This window comes from Aythya ferina, assembly GCF_964211825.1.
Source record: "Aythya ferina genome assembly, chromosome: 3".
Taxonomy (NCBI): Eukaryota; Metazoa; Chordata; class Aves; order Anseriformes; family Anatidae; genus Aythya; species Aythya ferina.
The window spans coordinates 30,149,179-30,165,893 of NC_140298.1; the positions used below are offsets into that span (position 1 = coordinate 30,149,179).

At 41.8% G+C, this 16,715-nt stretch overlaps 1 protein-coding gene across 2 annotated transcripts; it reads right to left on the reverse strand.

Annotated features, from left to right (window-relative positions):
- Nucleotides 1-2,226: 2,226 nt before the first annotated feature.
- Nucleotides 2,227-15,933, reverse strand: QPCT (glutaminyl-peptide cyclotransferase). 2 transcript variants are annotated; one of them, XM_084512480.1, is made up of 7 exons: nt 15,779-15,933; nt 11,370-11,516; nt 8,875-9,156; nt 6,363-6,539; nt 5,358-5,457; nt 4,754-4,870; nt 2,227-2,636 (listed from the first exon to the last, which is right to left on the reverse strand). In XM_084512480.1, the coding sequence occupies exons 1-7, from the start codon at nt 15,878-15,880 to the stop codon at nt 2,488-2,490; spliced, it is 1,074 nt and encodes a 357-aa protein (XP_084368606.1). In that variant the 5' UTR covers nt 15,881-15,933; the 3' UTR covers nt 2,227-2,487. The 2 variants fall into 2 exon arrangements, with proteins under 2 accessions (XP_084368606.1, XP_084368605.1); XM_084512479.1 differs by lacking the exon at nt 15,779-15,933 and adding an exon at nt 14,120-14,140.
- Nucleotides 15,934-16,715: the final 782 nt, after the last annotated feature.

Consider the following 16,715-nt stretch of genomic DNA (forward strand, 5'->3'; position numbering starts at 1 on the left):
CTTGAATGACGAGGAAAAAAGTGGTAATTTGTCTGCAAAATGTTGTGGTTATCTTTTTGTGTATAGATACAGTTTAAATGGTGCTCTCAGGTGATACTTCAATCTCAATGAGCAGCTGTGTGAAATGAAGTGTTTTGCTGGGTCTGCTACCAATGTAGATTGGGTCCTTCAAAAAGCATATTTTGCCTTTGATTGTATTTTGCTGCTGGGTGGTCACAATCAAAATGTTTATTTGAAACATGGTGAATAAGAATTGCTAATTTATGCTGTCTTCATTCCTGGTGATAGGAATGTTGTCCCAGCTAGAGGAGAAAGGACTGGTACTTGCTGTTACTTCTGCCTACCAGAGGATTCAGCACTGTTACTCCCTTAACCTGTTCCAACTGTGCTTGCGTAGGATCACTTCGCTTGTAGGTAAATGCATCGAGCGTTAGAGAATGAGGGCTGCACACTTACGTTTCTTGTGACAGACTGCATTGTCCTGATACAAAAGGAGCTAGAGTTTATACTACATGTAACTAATGTATGGTGTTTTTTTTTTTCCAGCTTTACTTACTGAGTAATGGCTCTTGAGTTCATTCTGTTCTGTTCCCTTCCCCCAGGTAATACACGCACCTTTAGGACTGTGACAAGCCAGCGACAGCCTCTTAAGGGCTGGTGGATTGATTTTTTTTTTTTTTCTTTCTATTACTTGAGATGTGACAAATCCTGCTGATTTGAATAACTTTAAGATAACCTCTGGTAAGAATCTCTCTGGTGATTCCTGTTTTCTGCTGCCACCATCCAACAGGGAAGATGACTTTTAACATAAAGCCCATCTGAATTCTGAACTGATTATCTGTACTGTGCATGCCCAGATCCTGCAGATGCACTTAGTGGTACACAGTGTTGAAACTGAGAGATACCAGTCCTATTCTTGTCACTTGTCTTTCCCGGGTATTTTACCAAATACGTGGATTCCTTCCTACCTGCTTTTTCTGCTTTGGCTTAGTAGCAGTGAGGACCTGTCTTAATACCATGTCTTTACTGATAAAGAACTTCAGGTTCTTGTGCATTTGGGGTCTTAGATTTCTAGTCACATGGGTACTGGTCTCATGTATGTTTTACATTCAGCGGTTGTAAATGCAGTTTAAATTTTTGAAATGAATGATCATTTAATTGCTAAGATGATGACCCTTCCCTCTTCTAAAAATTATAGCTATGTGTCTCTTTAAGGAAACCCTTCCTAGGGCTCAAATGTAGTTGAGAGGGCCCTCTTCGTGTCCAAAAGAAAAAAAAAAAAAAGAAAAGGTAAAAGAAAAATGCCTTTTTTTTTTTTTTTGAGAACAACCAAATATTACAGCAACCTGTATCTCCACTTTGAACTGAGTTAACAACTCAGGAGTACCGCATGCTCAGGCATTTAGAAGTTTCTGACAAAACTGGCATGCTGGACAATTGGTTTAAATTACATTTTTCAATTATGTTTTCAACTAACTCTATTGAGTTGAAAAATTTAGGCTTTCCCCAGTTAGGACAACCCTCTGATCCCATGTTTCATAGTGAGGCCTATTTTAAGTTAACGTTCAAATACTTGAAGAACCAGACTGGCAGCGCACATTGCATGTGCCTAATGAATTTTTCAAAGTTTGAAGTGCCATAAGAGTTAGTGTCTAGAACCAAAATTAGCCGCACAAACTTGATTAATATTTCTGTATACAGCCATTTTGCTATCTTCATCTACAGGAACTTGTACAGGACTGCTCAGAGTATTCAAACTGCAGAGATAGTAATTTAGAATGTTACTCTCACAGGCCGAAGTAGAGGAGAATAGGATAGCAAAGAGTTCAAATAGTTTGGATGTAGTTGCACAAATGTACAGTAATATTTATCTGAAAAGAAACACATCTGACCAATTTTTAGAATTTGTTTTCTACTTCAGAAGTTTTATGCACAATAGAAACATTTTTCACAAATGGTAAAATGGGAAAACAAAATGCATTTTTGTTTCATCTCGAGCAACAAAAATTCAGTTTCATTTTCAGACTGTCATGTAATATTACAATTTAACAAATTTGTATTGTATTATTTTAATGTGATTTTTCCCTCTTTTAACAAAGTGTTATAAATTTCTCTTGCTGAAGACTGCAGAAGTTGGTTGCACATTTTTTTTAAAGTAGCTACACACGTCTGGAGGCATTTCCTACTGGGATCTTAATATGTGACATAAAAACAGTGATAACAATGTGGGAAAACTCAGGTGTTGTTTATTCAGAGGTAAGACATGGAAAGATCAAATTCTTTCCAGGCTGAAACTAGTTCTTCTTTAATGCTATCTTTTATTTGTTTATATGGAACATTGAGCCAGGAACAACTGAATCAGTAATCAGTCTAGCAGAAAATACCACCATATTTTCCTTCGCTTTAGTGTTCTCTGATGTAATTAAATGGCAAAAGTGAAGGTGGACAAACAGCATTTAAAATGGAGCACGATTTGTTGCCAGTATCTCACTGCAGGTTCAGGTATTCTAGTACAAACACTTGCAGGATTTTGTTGAGATTGTCGATAGTGGTTTTGTCAAGGTTTTCTTCAGTGTCCTCCATGGTGTGCCATACTTGAGGAAAAGGAGACGGAATCAGATGGAGGACTGGAACCCCTATGAGGAAAACAGTGATATTTGGAGAAAAAATACTGCAGGAGTTCTGCTAATCAAATTGATACATGACCAGTTAATGATATTCAGGTCACTACCCAATACACTTACCTCAGAGAGGTATGTGCGTCATTGCAGTTTCCTTTTACAATCTCTTTTTTGAACCCTGTGACTGACTGCAGCCTGTTTGATTGTGTGCTTCCTAAAATTGATACTACCCTCTTTTCCCTTAAGTGCTTTTTCTCCTTTTTAAAGGCACGTGTAGCTAATAGTTTTACTGTTGTGACACCTGCCCTGTTGTGTTTTCTTTATTTTTTTATTTTTTTAAGATTCCATGCATTGTAGTGGCTAATACTGTGTTTAGTAGCTAGGGAAGGGCAAAGAAACCACTGCAGCTCCACAAACCCAAACTGATTATCATGTTCTCATGCCAATGTTAGGATCGAGCACTTTATTGAGGCAGTTTTTAGTCTTCTCCTTAAATGGTAAATCAGTATTACTGTGTTTTTCTTCTAGAAAGTAGAAGCACTATTATCCTCAGATAAAAGAATTTACACTTTAAAGGATCTGTAATACTGTATATACATATAAAAAGTCACTGATGCATTGACACGTGATGCAATTTTTCTGTAAAAGGAATTAAATCAGTCTTCAGTTTCCTGATCCTTCTTTGGGGGCAGTGGTGGAGCATTGTTGTCTCCAGCCTCTTTCCTGTCTTACTGCTTTTCCTCTCTAGTTTTTCAGCCAAATACCACAGAGGAATATTTTATTCACTAGGCATTGTTTATGTTATTATAAAAGGTTTTGAGGTGTAGTCCCTTATCAGCTTCCCTCGTGTAGTTTTTTTGATATCCCTGTACATGCATGTGTGAGCTGTGTAGATTTCATTGGACCCGTGCCCTGCCTTGCTGTGAAAAATGAAAGATTGATGCAACTGAAGAGACAGTGAGCAGGACAGTAAGTGAGGTGTGATTGCTCTTGTGCCTGCTTCCAGAGCTGCGTGCACACGTTGCAATACTCTAGTAGTTAGAGAGAATAAGCAACAGGAAAATTAAGGACTGAATAGGAAGGGATCTCCCTCCTTTCCTAGGTAGATACACTCTGCACTGAACTCATGTCACACTCCTTTTTGCTTAACCCTTCTCTAGCAATATGACTCTTGTAGTTCTTGCTGTGTGTTGGGAAATTTCAACCAGAAGAATGCACTATATCCAGTACCCTTCTTTGTCCCACATTCATTTTGAAGTCGCTATACTGAGTGCTTGAATTGGGGAGATGAAATCCATGTCTTGCATTTGGGCAAGTGCTTTAGCTGTTGACCTGTAGCAGGGCAGCACCAGTGTAACTGCTTGCCCTTTCTTTGCATCCCAAGAGAAAAGAATGAATGTAGAGTCAGAGGGCAGTAGTGTAGGTGTCTGCCAGGAGAGATGCTCAGGTAGGAAATTCCACTTCCAGGTACGTGCCTAATGCCAGGAGGGATTTCAGACATAGTGTGGCCTTTGCTCTTCCTGCTGGCTGCTATATACATCTTTCCCACCCCTCAAGCTTTCAAGTTGTCAATTCTTTTTCAGGATTGATTTCAAGTTGTGAAATGTCAGTTTGCTATAGGGAATGAGGATGTCTGATCTGAATATATGAGTTTTTGCAGGAGTCAGTGCCTTCAGATTTAAACAGGTAATTGTGATCATTTAATGTAGATTTGACAAAAGGTCTTTAGAGAATTTTGTAGTCTTTGAAGATGTGAAGTGTCTCACTGCTTCTAGAAACAGTAACTAGCCATAACTGCCCAGTAACTGGCATAATGTAGCATGCAGTGATATCCCATTGGGGCAGAGTTACCCATTTTTGTAGGATGCTGTACTGGTGACAGAAATTGCCATTACTTCTGTGCCCTTGGAGCTGTGCTCGTGCAAAATGATGAAGGGCATGTTTTATCTCTCCTTTTGCTCTGTGATGTTTTTCAAAGCTGTGACTCTTGACCTTCATAATGTTGGATTTGGATGCTTCAACCTGGGGGCACGTAAGCTTGAAAAACAGGTTCATGTGCCCTTGCTTATTTTCTAAATGGAGCATTTGTTACTGAACTTATGTTTTTAAAGCGGTATTAGAGCTGCCATTACCTCTTAATAAAAATGGAACGTGGTCATCTTCAACCAAGCCTCGATGTAAATTATTCTGGAAGTACTGCCTCTCAACAAGGTGATTCTTCAACAGATTCATGCCATGTAGCTTTTCCTCTGAAATTCACAATGAAAGTGGCTGTTAATGTGTTTGGACAGTGTGAGGCATATTAGCACATGGGGACTACTTTTCCTCTCACATGGAAGCTTTTTCCATCAAAGAAGAAAAAGAGCTGGGGACTGTCTTTTGCATTTGTTTAGTATTTAGAAGACCTCAAGACTGGTGATATTACCATCATTTTATGGAAGTGAGAACTGAAACAGAAGTGAAGTAGTTCCCAAGAGTCACAAAGTGGCAGTAAGAAGTAGAATCTGTTTCATGGCTTCCAAGTGTCTGTGAATCTTATTCAGATGTTTATTAATTAAACCTGCATGAAGATTTCAATATTTCAGATGCACCAAATTTAACATCTACACTATTAAATATTATAACTGTAAACCAAAAAAAAAGTAATTTAAAAATCTAATTTACATGGCTTCATTCCTTACGAAAATAACAGGCTAAGCTTTCAGATTTGTCAAGAGCCCATGCCCTTCTCCTTACCAATTGCTTGAAGCCTCTGAAACCATCGGATAGTGTTTGGAAAATAATTGGGAAAGACTGGGTTTGGTGCTCCAATTAAATCCAGTAGTACAAGCAGGTCCTACAGAGGAAAGAATCTTTAATACAGAATTCTTTACATCGCTCCACCACCAGCAGCATTAATGACACCTCGTGGTTCCTGTACTGGTCATGTCTATGTCTTTGGCTCTTGCCCAAGATCTGGCCTTTCTACCATGGTGCCTGAGAAGAACTCATTAGCAGAACCTGACTCAAAACTAATGCATCCTGCTGTCTTTCCGAGGAGGAAAAAGGGAAAAAAAGGAAGAGTGTTTCTCTGTTCCTCATTCTGAAATAGGCTGTGCTGCTTTCTTTGCAGTTCGTGTGTTTCATCCCTTTAAAAGAAAAGCTATGGGGGGGGGGGGGGGGGGGAAGAGGAAATTTGCTTCTTCCCTGGAGAACAACAAAGTCTGTCAAGGGAAAGACATTTTATGAGTCATGAGATACAGGGACAGAAGAAAAGTGTCTCAGCAATGAGTTGGGAAACCAGAAGGCAGGAGGGAGAGGGGAGGAGATGACAAAATGTAGGAATCAAAAGGCAACACAGAGAGCTTATTGTAGCTTAGTGCTGAGGGGTCTGAAACCACAGATGAACTTTCATCTGTGATGGAGATTTTTCAAAGACTCTAAAGTTCTGTGTTCTTTCCTAATCGCTTTGAGTGATCTCTGTTGAAGGAGATGGGTATCCTAGCTTGTATTCTGATAAATCTGTGTATTTTGATTTTTCTAAAACTTCTCCTTATATTTGCATGGAGAAGATCTAAGTGGATCCACCTGAAAAAAGTCTTGCCATTTCTGTATTTTATCATCTCCTAAATTTCCCACAAGTTTACTTCTGTTAATTGTGATGAGGTTCATATTTCTTAGGAGTTAGGCCAGTTATTTCCAAATTAAATATTAAAGAATTGGAACTTATTATTACTCATTATGTAGGCGTAGGGCACTTACCATGCCCTGGAGCTGATTTGTGGTTGTTGAGCCAGGTGGATGTGGAGTAGATACCATCTTCTGAGCCAAGTGTTGAGACCCATAGAGGGAATCGGAAGGGGACCACTGGACAAAAGCTTCTTCACCATCAAAAAAAATAAGCTGAAGTGAAAGGTCTGGTCTTGATGTTGAGCTGGTCTGTTGGAAGAAATTAAAAACAACATAACTGCTTCTGGCTAGAGCATTAAGTAAAGGACAAATGCTGTAGTCATAAAAGCTGCATCGGTGAAGGTATACTCTGGGCACATTGTACAAAGCCTCCTATGGCTGTTAAACACATTATAGTGTGGTAGTGGTAGTCATCAATCATTATTATTTAACCAGCACAGTGACGTGTCTCCAACCTGGTATGATACTGGGTTCTGGTTAAAAGTTTAATTTCTGACTTTAGTGGACGTGAGCTGAGTATGTTGAGACAGGTTTGCAAAGTCAGGTAGCCAAAACCCCATTTCAGATAACGGGGGAGACATGTCAGCAACAACACCTGCTGTGAGTACTAACATCGCATGACTGTGCCACAAAGGAATAATATTTCTGCTGTAGTTATGCATCAGTGGAGGTGAATTACGTAAAGTTTGTTCCACTGAGGGAAAAAGAGCAGTTAGTCGTGAAAAGAATGATCATTTCTTTTCCTTCAGGGGGACTTGCAACCATCTAGGTAACTTTACCCTAAAACCAAAGCACAGACAGTGGAGTGGATACACCCTTCCTCTTCAACTACAAATAGCACAGTAATGGAAACTGTTGAGAATATATATGATTATTTAGGGTCATAAAGGACGCATCTGTGTGAAATTTCTTCTCGATGTAGGATCCTCTTTTCTCTCTATTTACTAACTGAAGCCTTGTTTGCTCTGGCAGCGTTTCTTACTAATCAACAGCATGGCTAAACCCAGTTCAGTTCCAGCACATGAACAGTTTCAGGAACTGTATTCTTGGCAGTTGCCATGAATATTTTAATCCCTCTATGAATTAATTTCACTTCAAGTGAAACTGCATGATGTGGTTAAAAAGGTGGGGTTGCTGGCAACGGTCGTGTCCTGTATGGGCTACACCTCCCAGCTCGCTGGAGCTGATCCAATACAAACAACAGAGGAAAACCTCTATAAAGTGTCGCTCACGTAGGCAAGATGATTATTGATTACGCTTACAGTAATGTATGGATTTTTCTAATGGCAATGCTTTCTTGCTGCCCTTTGTCCTGTGCACTGGATGGAGCACCTTTGATACCAGTTGTTTTGCATTACATTTTGGAGCAAACTGCATTAACAACGTTAGAATTTTAGAAAGCAGTAGTTTTAGTAATTATTACTGCTCAGCACATTGCCAGGTCTGGATAATGTAAAGAGGAATTTTTGCCCCTTAATTTTAAATTTACTCTATATAATTGGAGAAACATCAGGGTAAAGATCACGGTTTCAAGTATAAATAGATTTGGCTGAAAACATAACAAGGTCTGTTATGCTGCTATGAGCAGAGCGAAAAGGTCACAGCTAATGTATTAAGCAGATGGATCCCAAAGTGTATTTTGTTACAGGAGTGTACAAACGATAGCCTGTGTGAAATAATTAGATTGCCTTTTTGTCAAGTGCTGTCATCTTACGTGATTAAACAATCATGAAACGATGTATTAGTTGCCAAAAGATCCAGTCCTTAAATCATCAGTGTACAGGTTGTTCCATAAATAACAAGCAGGCAAATGTTTGCTAAATGAAGCTGCTTCTAAATGGAAGCTTACGTGTGTATTACAGGAGTGCTTCATTCTGTGACTAAAAACCTTGGCATATTCTTAATCTTTCAATTCTTAAATATTCTAATGTCAGAAGGTACCAAATCAGTTTCTGGAAACAACTGGAGACAGGTAACTGTAATACTTGAGCTGAGTGTATTCCGATGCTTCATAAAGCATTTCATTTGAGAAAACTTTTCCTGTGAAAGCACTGTTGGTGTTTGGGAATTATTCTTCTGTAAATAGTAAGTATGGAACCACTAGATGGCACTCATGAGTGTGTGAAATAGCTTGTAGAGCTGGTAGGATCAACACGTTCTTGTGCCCAGCAATGGCAGAGCTTTGAAGCAGGTTTTCCTACTGTAGGAGACTGATAACATGATATTGTCACTTGCATTGTTAAATGCAAGATTGCGAAAAAAATAAAGCCTTGGTACTGGATATGGCAGCAACTTCTCAGTAGGAGTCTGTTGCTTTTCATGTACTAAGTAGGATTGTCTGTGAAACTTGCATTATTCACGTTACTGGTTTTATATAGTATCCATTAGATAACTTTCAGATAGTCACACTTTCCACATCAAGTTTTAGTGTGCCAATTTACTCTACAGCAGTAGTAGCTGCATGTCTCTGGTTCCTCTTGAAGCTGATGGGGGTTGTACTATAGGCACAGAAGGAGACAACATGGAAATGCCCTCAGGTCTATTGCTATTGCAAAAACACATGAAAATGAAACAGTCAAACTACCTTGATTGCCTGAAGCTTGTTATCCAGGGCCCGTGCCAGCTCCAATATCATAGCACAAGGCACGGCTGAATCGGTTGCTCCTACAAACACCCTCCCGTGCCATTGCGGTGCAAAGAATTTTGAGTCGTAGTGGCAGGCGAGTACCAGATGGCGTTTTGCAGAGGGGTTGAGAGTACTGATAATGTTTGAAAAGGTTTGATATCCATACGGCGTGTATCTCTGAAAGGTATCTTCTTCAATTTCCCAACCAGCCTGTAACCTTTGAAGACGGTGCTTGATGTGCTGCAATTAATTAAAAAAAAAAAAAAAAAAGTATACCAGATGAATATCACTTGCTAAAAAAGACATTGCAGACAAATTATCAGTAGATAATTAATCACAGCGGCACATAAGTTTATTTCTGTTAGATCTGATGGGTGAATTTTACGGGGGAAAAAAAATTAATGTCACCGTATAAAATAAGCACCATCCTTGTTACCTTAGCCTACTCTCTGACTGGCTTGCATGCTTTTCATCTCTCCATTTGGTCTCTTGTATTTGGAATCTGTGAGTTCTGAATGATTCCCCATCCATGTGACATGTTGAGATTTTGATCTCTGAAGACTCCAAGCAAGTCTTTTCCAGGTGTAAGCAGGATAGATTTAACGTTTGCCTATTAAAATCTAAACTCACTTCTGTCCTAAAGTGTCAAACGTGGCTGCAGAGAACTTGTGGCTATTTTGACAATTACTATGTATAGATACATAGCAATATAAATAAAACTATGGTTTAATTTTTTTTTTTAACTTCTATGAGAAAACTGCCATTCAAGTGCCCAAAGTTGTTTACAAGGCTATGAAAGGCAGTCTGGTTCTTGTAAACTAAGGAATGAATGAAGCATTTCATATGTTTAAAAATGAAATCCTTGATGAAAATGAAGACTAAATCTGTATGAGAGATCACTCCTTTTAGGTAACTTCCTACCGTAAGAGAATACCTCTAACTACGCCAGCTATACTTAGTACAGAGTTCTGGCTAACTCTTACTAGAGGGCCATCTCTGTTGAGCAACTTATTTTATGGGTCCCCAGAGTGCTTCTTCAAGGCAGATTCTTCTCTCTCTAAATAAACATTCACAAAAGCCTCTAAGGGGAAAAAAGAAAATAGACTTTGAAAACTTGTCCTGTTCTTAGTGAAGTCAGTGGGAACGCTGCCATAAATTTTGTGCTGGAACAAACTTCCATTTTGCTTGTGGTCACCTTCCAAAAGCTTTTATGGCATTGTATGGTCTATCCACTATCTGTAGGCAGAGCAAAGGACTTCTGTTACGGATTAAGAGGAATATGTAAGCCTGGGTGAAGTTCCCAGAGTGCTCTATCTGTGACTGGAACTTGCCCTCTCCCTTAAAGGAATCTGATACTTTTTCTGTGTCTTCACAAAGAAAGGTCACCCATTGCATATTCTGTTGTGTTTTTTCCTTGGTGGAGGTCTAATTTAGTATACGCTGTTACCTTGTAACAAGATGATCCTTTTTTGAACCTGATTTTTGGTCTTCTAGTCTAGGCTGTGCTGTTTTTTGTTTTCTTTTTCTTACTTTTTCCCCTTTCATTTGGCTGCCTTCCAGGGTATCACTAAGGAAACCACAGAACTAAATCTATAGATACACACAGCATTAAAAAGCTGCATTTTTCCAGTCTACCAGTTGCAGAGTGGCAAATGAACTTAGTGTAGTTAGGGCTGTCTTGGAGCTGTTGAGTCACTGCTTCAAGGGTAGAGGAAGGCTGGTGAGATGTTGCAAGCACTTTCAAGTAAACTCAGCTGTGCCAGTGTCTTAGTCTCCTGACTGACTAATGCAATTCAGAGTGGGCAGGGTACACAGGAGGGCTTGGTTGTGTTAAATCCCTGTGGCTCAAACACAATGTGCTGGAGATCTTATCAGCTTGGTGCCGTGTATCTGTGTTAGCCCAATATTAACATGCAGCCATTCCTGTGCCAACAGGGCTAGTGCTGTGGATTGTCGTGTTGAACATCGAGGCTGCCTGCCAGTGTGGGCTTCTCTGATCCCTTTTATTCCTTTTTGTTTTTTCTCCATCCATCCAAGGCAACATTACAGGGGAGTGTAACAGCACAGGACTGCTCCAGAAGAAGAGAGGTGTGTAGGGAAGTCATTTAATTTATCCCCGTGCAGGGTGTTTCAACCAGTGACCAAAATCCTGGTCACTTAAGGGAAAGGAAAAGCATCGTGTTGTACTTTGGTTACCAAACCTGGGGCAAGCTTTTAAATTAAAAAAAACAAAACATATTTAACATGAACCTAAAAACAGACTTTCTTTCACTTTGTGATGCAGCCCTAGGAAGTAATGATAGCTGAAGTGCAAGCTGTATCTTGTAGGCACTGCACAGTATAGCCTGGAACAGTGATAAGGTGCATCCTGTGTCCCCTACGTTGTCACTGAAGGCACTACCTGAATATAAATAATAGGTGTTCATAGAGGTTTTCAAAAACTGTTGTCTTACCTGCCGTACGGCATAGTTTCCTGGTGATCCTGAGTATCTTTCTATCAGGATGGGGCGCAGATCATTTTCCCACATTTCAGAAACATCGGTGTTTTCTGCAACTTTTTGAATAGCATCAGAATGTAAAATTCTTGGCTGGTGAGAATACTGCGGAAGGGAGAAGAAGGAAAGATTGCTCTAACTGTTACGTGACTTGTAAAATCATTTTTCTTCAAAATTACATCAGATAATCACAGAATCACAGAATTTCTAGGTTGGAAGAGACCTCAAGATCATCGAGTCCAACCTCTGACCTAACGCTAACAGTCCCCACTAAACCATATCCCTAAGCTCTACATCTAAACGTCTTTTGAAGACTTCCAGGGATGGTGACTCCACCACTTCCCTGGGCAGCCTGTTCCAATGCCTAACAACCCTTTCAGTAAAGAAGTTCTTCCTAACATCTAACCTAAAACTCCCCTGGCTCAACTTAAGCCCATTCCCCCTCGTCCTGTCACCAGGCACGTGGGAGAACAGACCAACCCCCACCTCGCTACAGCCTCCCTTGAGGTACCCATAGAGAGCGATAAGGTCGCCCCTGAGCCTCCTCTTCTCCAGGCTGAACAAACCCAGCTCCCTCAGCCGCTCCTTGTAGGACTTGTTCTCCAGCTTATAATAGTTTATAATAGTTTAGTTTAGTAAATAATACAGTAAATATAGTTTAGTAAATAATAATATATTATTATTAATTATATTATTAATATATTATTATTAATATAGTTTAGTAAATAATATAGTATTATAGTTTAGTTTATAATAATTTAGTACTATTATAATACTTTATAATAGTTTAGTATATAGGGCTTCTTAATTTTCTGACAATAAAGCTATTTAAGGAAAAGCTTTTACTAACAGAAAAGACTTTTTTTTTTTAAGTTCTGTGGCTTTTCTATCTTTGGTTTTCATGTAAAATACACTAGTATTAAAAACAGGAGAAACTTTTACCTACTAGCAATACAAATTCAGCACCTAGCTGGGTTCTCTTTTCTGGTATCTTAATTCTGTGTATTCTACAGTCATGCCCTCAACCATGTTACCTTCAAATAAGGTTTCCTTTGTGACAGGCGTGACGAGCTTTATTTTAGTAGCAATAATATTTAGCTTTATGGCCTGTGTACATTATGGGGTGCATTACTGCTAAGAAATGCATAAGCTACCTTAGTCCCAGAAAGAGTGAGGCTGTGTCTTTGTGGCCTCTGCCCACAGTGGTGGTACTGGTGTGACTACATAGCATAGTGCAGCTCCTTCAGAGCTAGCCTGGGCACGCATCGGCTTTCTTAGCCTTATGGTAACCTCTAAAGTGGCAGCTGGTCCCCTGTGGCAACAGGTATTTAGCAGGTAACTAGCACTACTGTATTTCCTGTTCCTAAAAGTGGACCTTCAGAGCTATCTGAGATAACCCTAGAATACTTGAGATATCCTCGTGGGGGCTGGCAGGTGCAGCAAGGATGTGGGAGAGCCTTGTGATGTCCTGGAGTGGTAGCTGAATGCCAGGAGGGAGACCCAAGCACATATCCCAAATGCTCCTTTGGTTGCCTGGTTTGAATCTACCCAGTCTCTAGCATTTGTCTTCTCAGGAGGTTCCTGAGCCACTCCCGTTTTTAGTGGTTCATATTTTAGGCTCTATGATAGGATACTCCTATTGTATCCATTCCTCATTTCTATCCTAGGGACTTCCTTCTAGTCCTCCCATGCAGTGGAAGGTCCTAGTCTGCTTATTCTTTGTTCAGAACTGCCGTACGTGGTTATCAGACGTGCTGTCCCTCAGTGTACCCTGTCTACCTCATCCTTTTTGAAAAGAGGAAAGGGAGAGAAACAGGAGCGTGAGAGCACCATAGCTTATAGTGCAGGATAACAGTATTTTCTACTTCATTCCTTTCCTGTCTTACAAATGCTTAACAGGTTTTGCTTTTGGGCTGCTGTTGCATTAATATTTTCATAGATACCAGCATTGAATATCTTAACAAAAGATGATGTAGAAAAGAAAATTCCCTCTCCTTTCCCACTTACTCATGTGCGCCACTTCACAGTGGTCTGGAATGACTGCTGAAACTCGTTATTACCTGGTCAGCAAGTGTACTGACCTTGAAATCTTTTATCTTAATTACCCTGACAGATAAATATTGTCTTTAAAAAATGTTTTTTTTTTTTGGGGGGGGGTCTCACTATTGGTAATTTTTCTACTTCATTTGTGTATGCTGGGCAAAGCAGGCACCAACACAGGTATTTTCTAGACTTCACTGTAAACTCTTGTAAATTCAACTCTTCTCTCTCTTCCTGGCTGTTATCTATGTGAGGCACTTTCCACCTCAGTTCACTAGTGAAATCAAGTAGGGCAGGACACACACAGATACTGAGTTCTACAATGCCAATTTCTATACAGTGTTTAAGTTAAAAACTGAATTTTAAGGCTGTAAGGACACTACATTTTAGGATTTGCAGTTAACATTTTTAACACTAACAGATTTAGAAATGGGCTAAAAAGATAACATTTCATCAGATATACTTCTACAAGTTTTCGAAGTGTAGAAGATGTATAAAATGTTTCCATTTTTGAAAGACTAAAAGTTTAATATAGCAGAACTTACACCAATGTAGAAAAGGCACAGATGAGACAGTGACAGAGCTGTTCTATTTAGGAGAGATAAAATCAACTACAGACTTCAGAAGTGTGGGAGGACAAATTAATTATGGATGTTCTGAAAATATACCTTCATTTGAATAAGTGCAGGGCTTGATGAGAATGCTGAATCATGTCTAGCCTGTAGTGCAGTAGAGCATGCCTGCTGGTTGTGGCCATGGAATCACTTTGCAAAGAAACATTATTATTTAAGTACAAATGTATGAAAATATTTCAGAAGAGAAGAAACAATTTGTGTTCCTTATAATGGAAATCTGCTCAAATTTGGGAATCAAAAGGAATTGCAAAGATGGTCACAAATTAAAAGCATAACAGAATGAGATCCGTAAGGGGCTCATTCCTTAGGGTTGCTCGATCCATATTTCTGCCAGGGCAGTGAGGCACAGCGATGTGTTTATGGCATGGTTACTATTAAACTTTTTGTACTAAGCAGTACAAAGCTGCAAGACTTCTACTTCTTCTAGCAGCCCGTGCTTGCCTTGCTGATTTTGGTATGTTTCTGCTCAATGCCAATGGAAGTTTGTTTCTAAGAGCTTGTAAGTTTAGACCCAGTTCCTCCTCCTCAGTGAGCTACAGCAGCAGGAGGGAATGGTCTGTATGCTCTTAAGACTTTCAACTTCTGGCTCATATGTGCCGTTAGGGAGAAGGAGAAAGAGTTGTCAAGGGACAAGAATTTGATGAGAAAGAGGAAGTGGTTCTTGGTTAGTGTCTGCAGGGGCAGAGGAGTTCAGCTGCTATGGTTCTGCGGTTAGATGGCATTACATCATTAGCAAGCAGATTGCCTGGCTGGAAAGGAACGAGGTAAAGAGTGCATTTGCGTGGGTTAAGGGGGCTGAAGAAAGAAGTACCAGGGCTATGTATATATATATTGTTGGGTATATTATAGGCATATAGATTCTATATATGAGGCAGATGTTATATATGGAGATAACATGTCTAGAAGAGAATGACAAAGTTTCTCTTGATTTCTTTTTTTCTTCAAAAAAAACACCCACCAACTCTTCACTGTATGGCATCACAGTGAAAACAGATGGATGACTAAGCGGAGGTGAGTGGAAATGTATGAAGGAAGTTTGCTGTCACCCGTTTGTCCTGGCCTCCAACTCAGGGGTGGAGGTAACGCTGCGTTGGGGTGGTGGAGCTGTGCCAGTTGTGGCTGACCGCTTGGTTCAGCTCTTCTCCAGCCACCCGAGGATGGGCCCTAAAGGAGGGATTTCCATTTGGGAACTGGCGGATGCTTCACTTCAATGAAATCCTCCAGCCTATGGTCTGCTGCGTCCCTCGTGATTTGGTTCATTAAGATCTATGCTGGTGTTTCATAATCGGGCACTAGGAGTTGTCACATGGGGAAAGATGCAGAGGGTTTACCCCTGTTGATTGTTCCTTAGCGTTATAGTGAGCGAGGTTTCCTCACTCTCAGACACCGCTGTAGACGCAAGGGAGCCCGGCGTGGCTCCACACCCTGCTACCCTCTGCTCGCCAGCGGGTTACCGGGACCCCCCAGCACCCTCCCTGCCCCTCTCTCCTCCCCAGCAGGGCCGGGCCGCCGGACGGCCCCATCTTCCCGAGCCCCCCTCAGCCTCCCGCCCGGCCGCCCCGGGCCCCCGCCGGCGGCCATGAGGGGGTGGAGGGGGGCGGCCGGGCGCCATCTCCCCTCACACCTGCGCCCGCCCTGCCCGCCCCGGGGGGGTCCGTGGCGGAGGTGGGGGGAGGCAGAGGTTAAACCCACCTTGAGCAGCGTCCAGCCCGCGCCGCTCTCCCGGCCCTGCGCCGGGGGAAGGCAGGAGGCGGCGGCGGCGGCCAGGCACAGCGCCCCGGCCAGCCCCGCCATCCCGCTCCTGCCGTCCGGGCCGCAGGAGAAGGGGCAGTGCTGCGGCGGGCGGGGAGGGGACGGGGGAAAGGGGAGGAGGAGGAGGAGGAGGAAGGAGGGTGCCCACGGCAGGAGGAGCCGGCCCCGGGGGTGCCCGGCTGGGTGGTGGGGAGGGCTGGAGGCTCTGCGGGGCGGTGTGAGGAGCCCCGCGGTGTCCTGAGGTGGTGGGGGGCTGCTGGGGACAGGGCTGCCGCTGCGAGGTGTTAGTGGCTGTACCTGCGCCTAGCTGGCCTCACGGTGCTCGCTGGGCCTACAGCGACAGCTCCTGCTAGCGGAGTTGGTGCCGGGTGATGTCTGGCAGGAGGCCAGCTCAGAGGGTTGGAGACAACCAAAAGGCTTCCAAGCGCCCAAGCCCTTCAGGTCTGGCATTGTCAGCAGCCTCGCTCTGCTCTCCTGCAAAGCGTCTGACGTTTGTGTCACAGATATTCCACTCAAAATCCACAACTTGCACACTTGTATTAATGTTCACGCTTAACGCTCAAACGAATTGAATGAAAAGAAAGTCAAAACGAAGGCAGAAATGAAGGAGGGAGCAGGGCTGCTCATCCTGCTGCTCTTCAGCATCGTACTGAAGAGCCCCATCCTGAAAACTACGGCTTTGCAAGCGGCCGAAGTGCCTGTGAGGCTGCTAATGGAGAACTAGAGCCATTTGTCGATTTGCAGCTCCTTGACCCCAATTCCACAGGTTTCCTAGAAAAACGGCCCAGCATACCGATGGACTGGCTGGTGGTGATAGGTCTACTGCTGATTCAACATCCTGGTAAGCTGATACTAAGAATTTGGCTGTAACCAAATT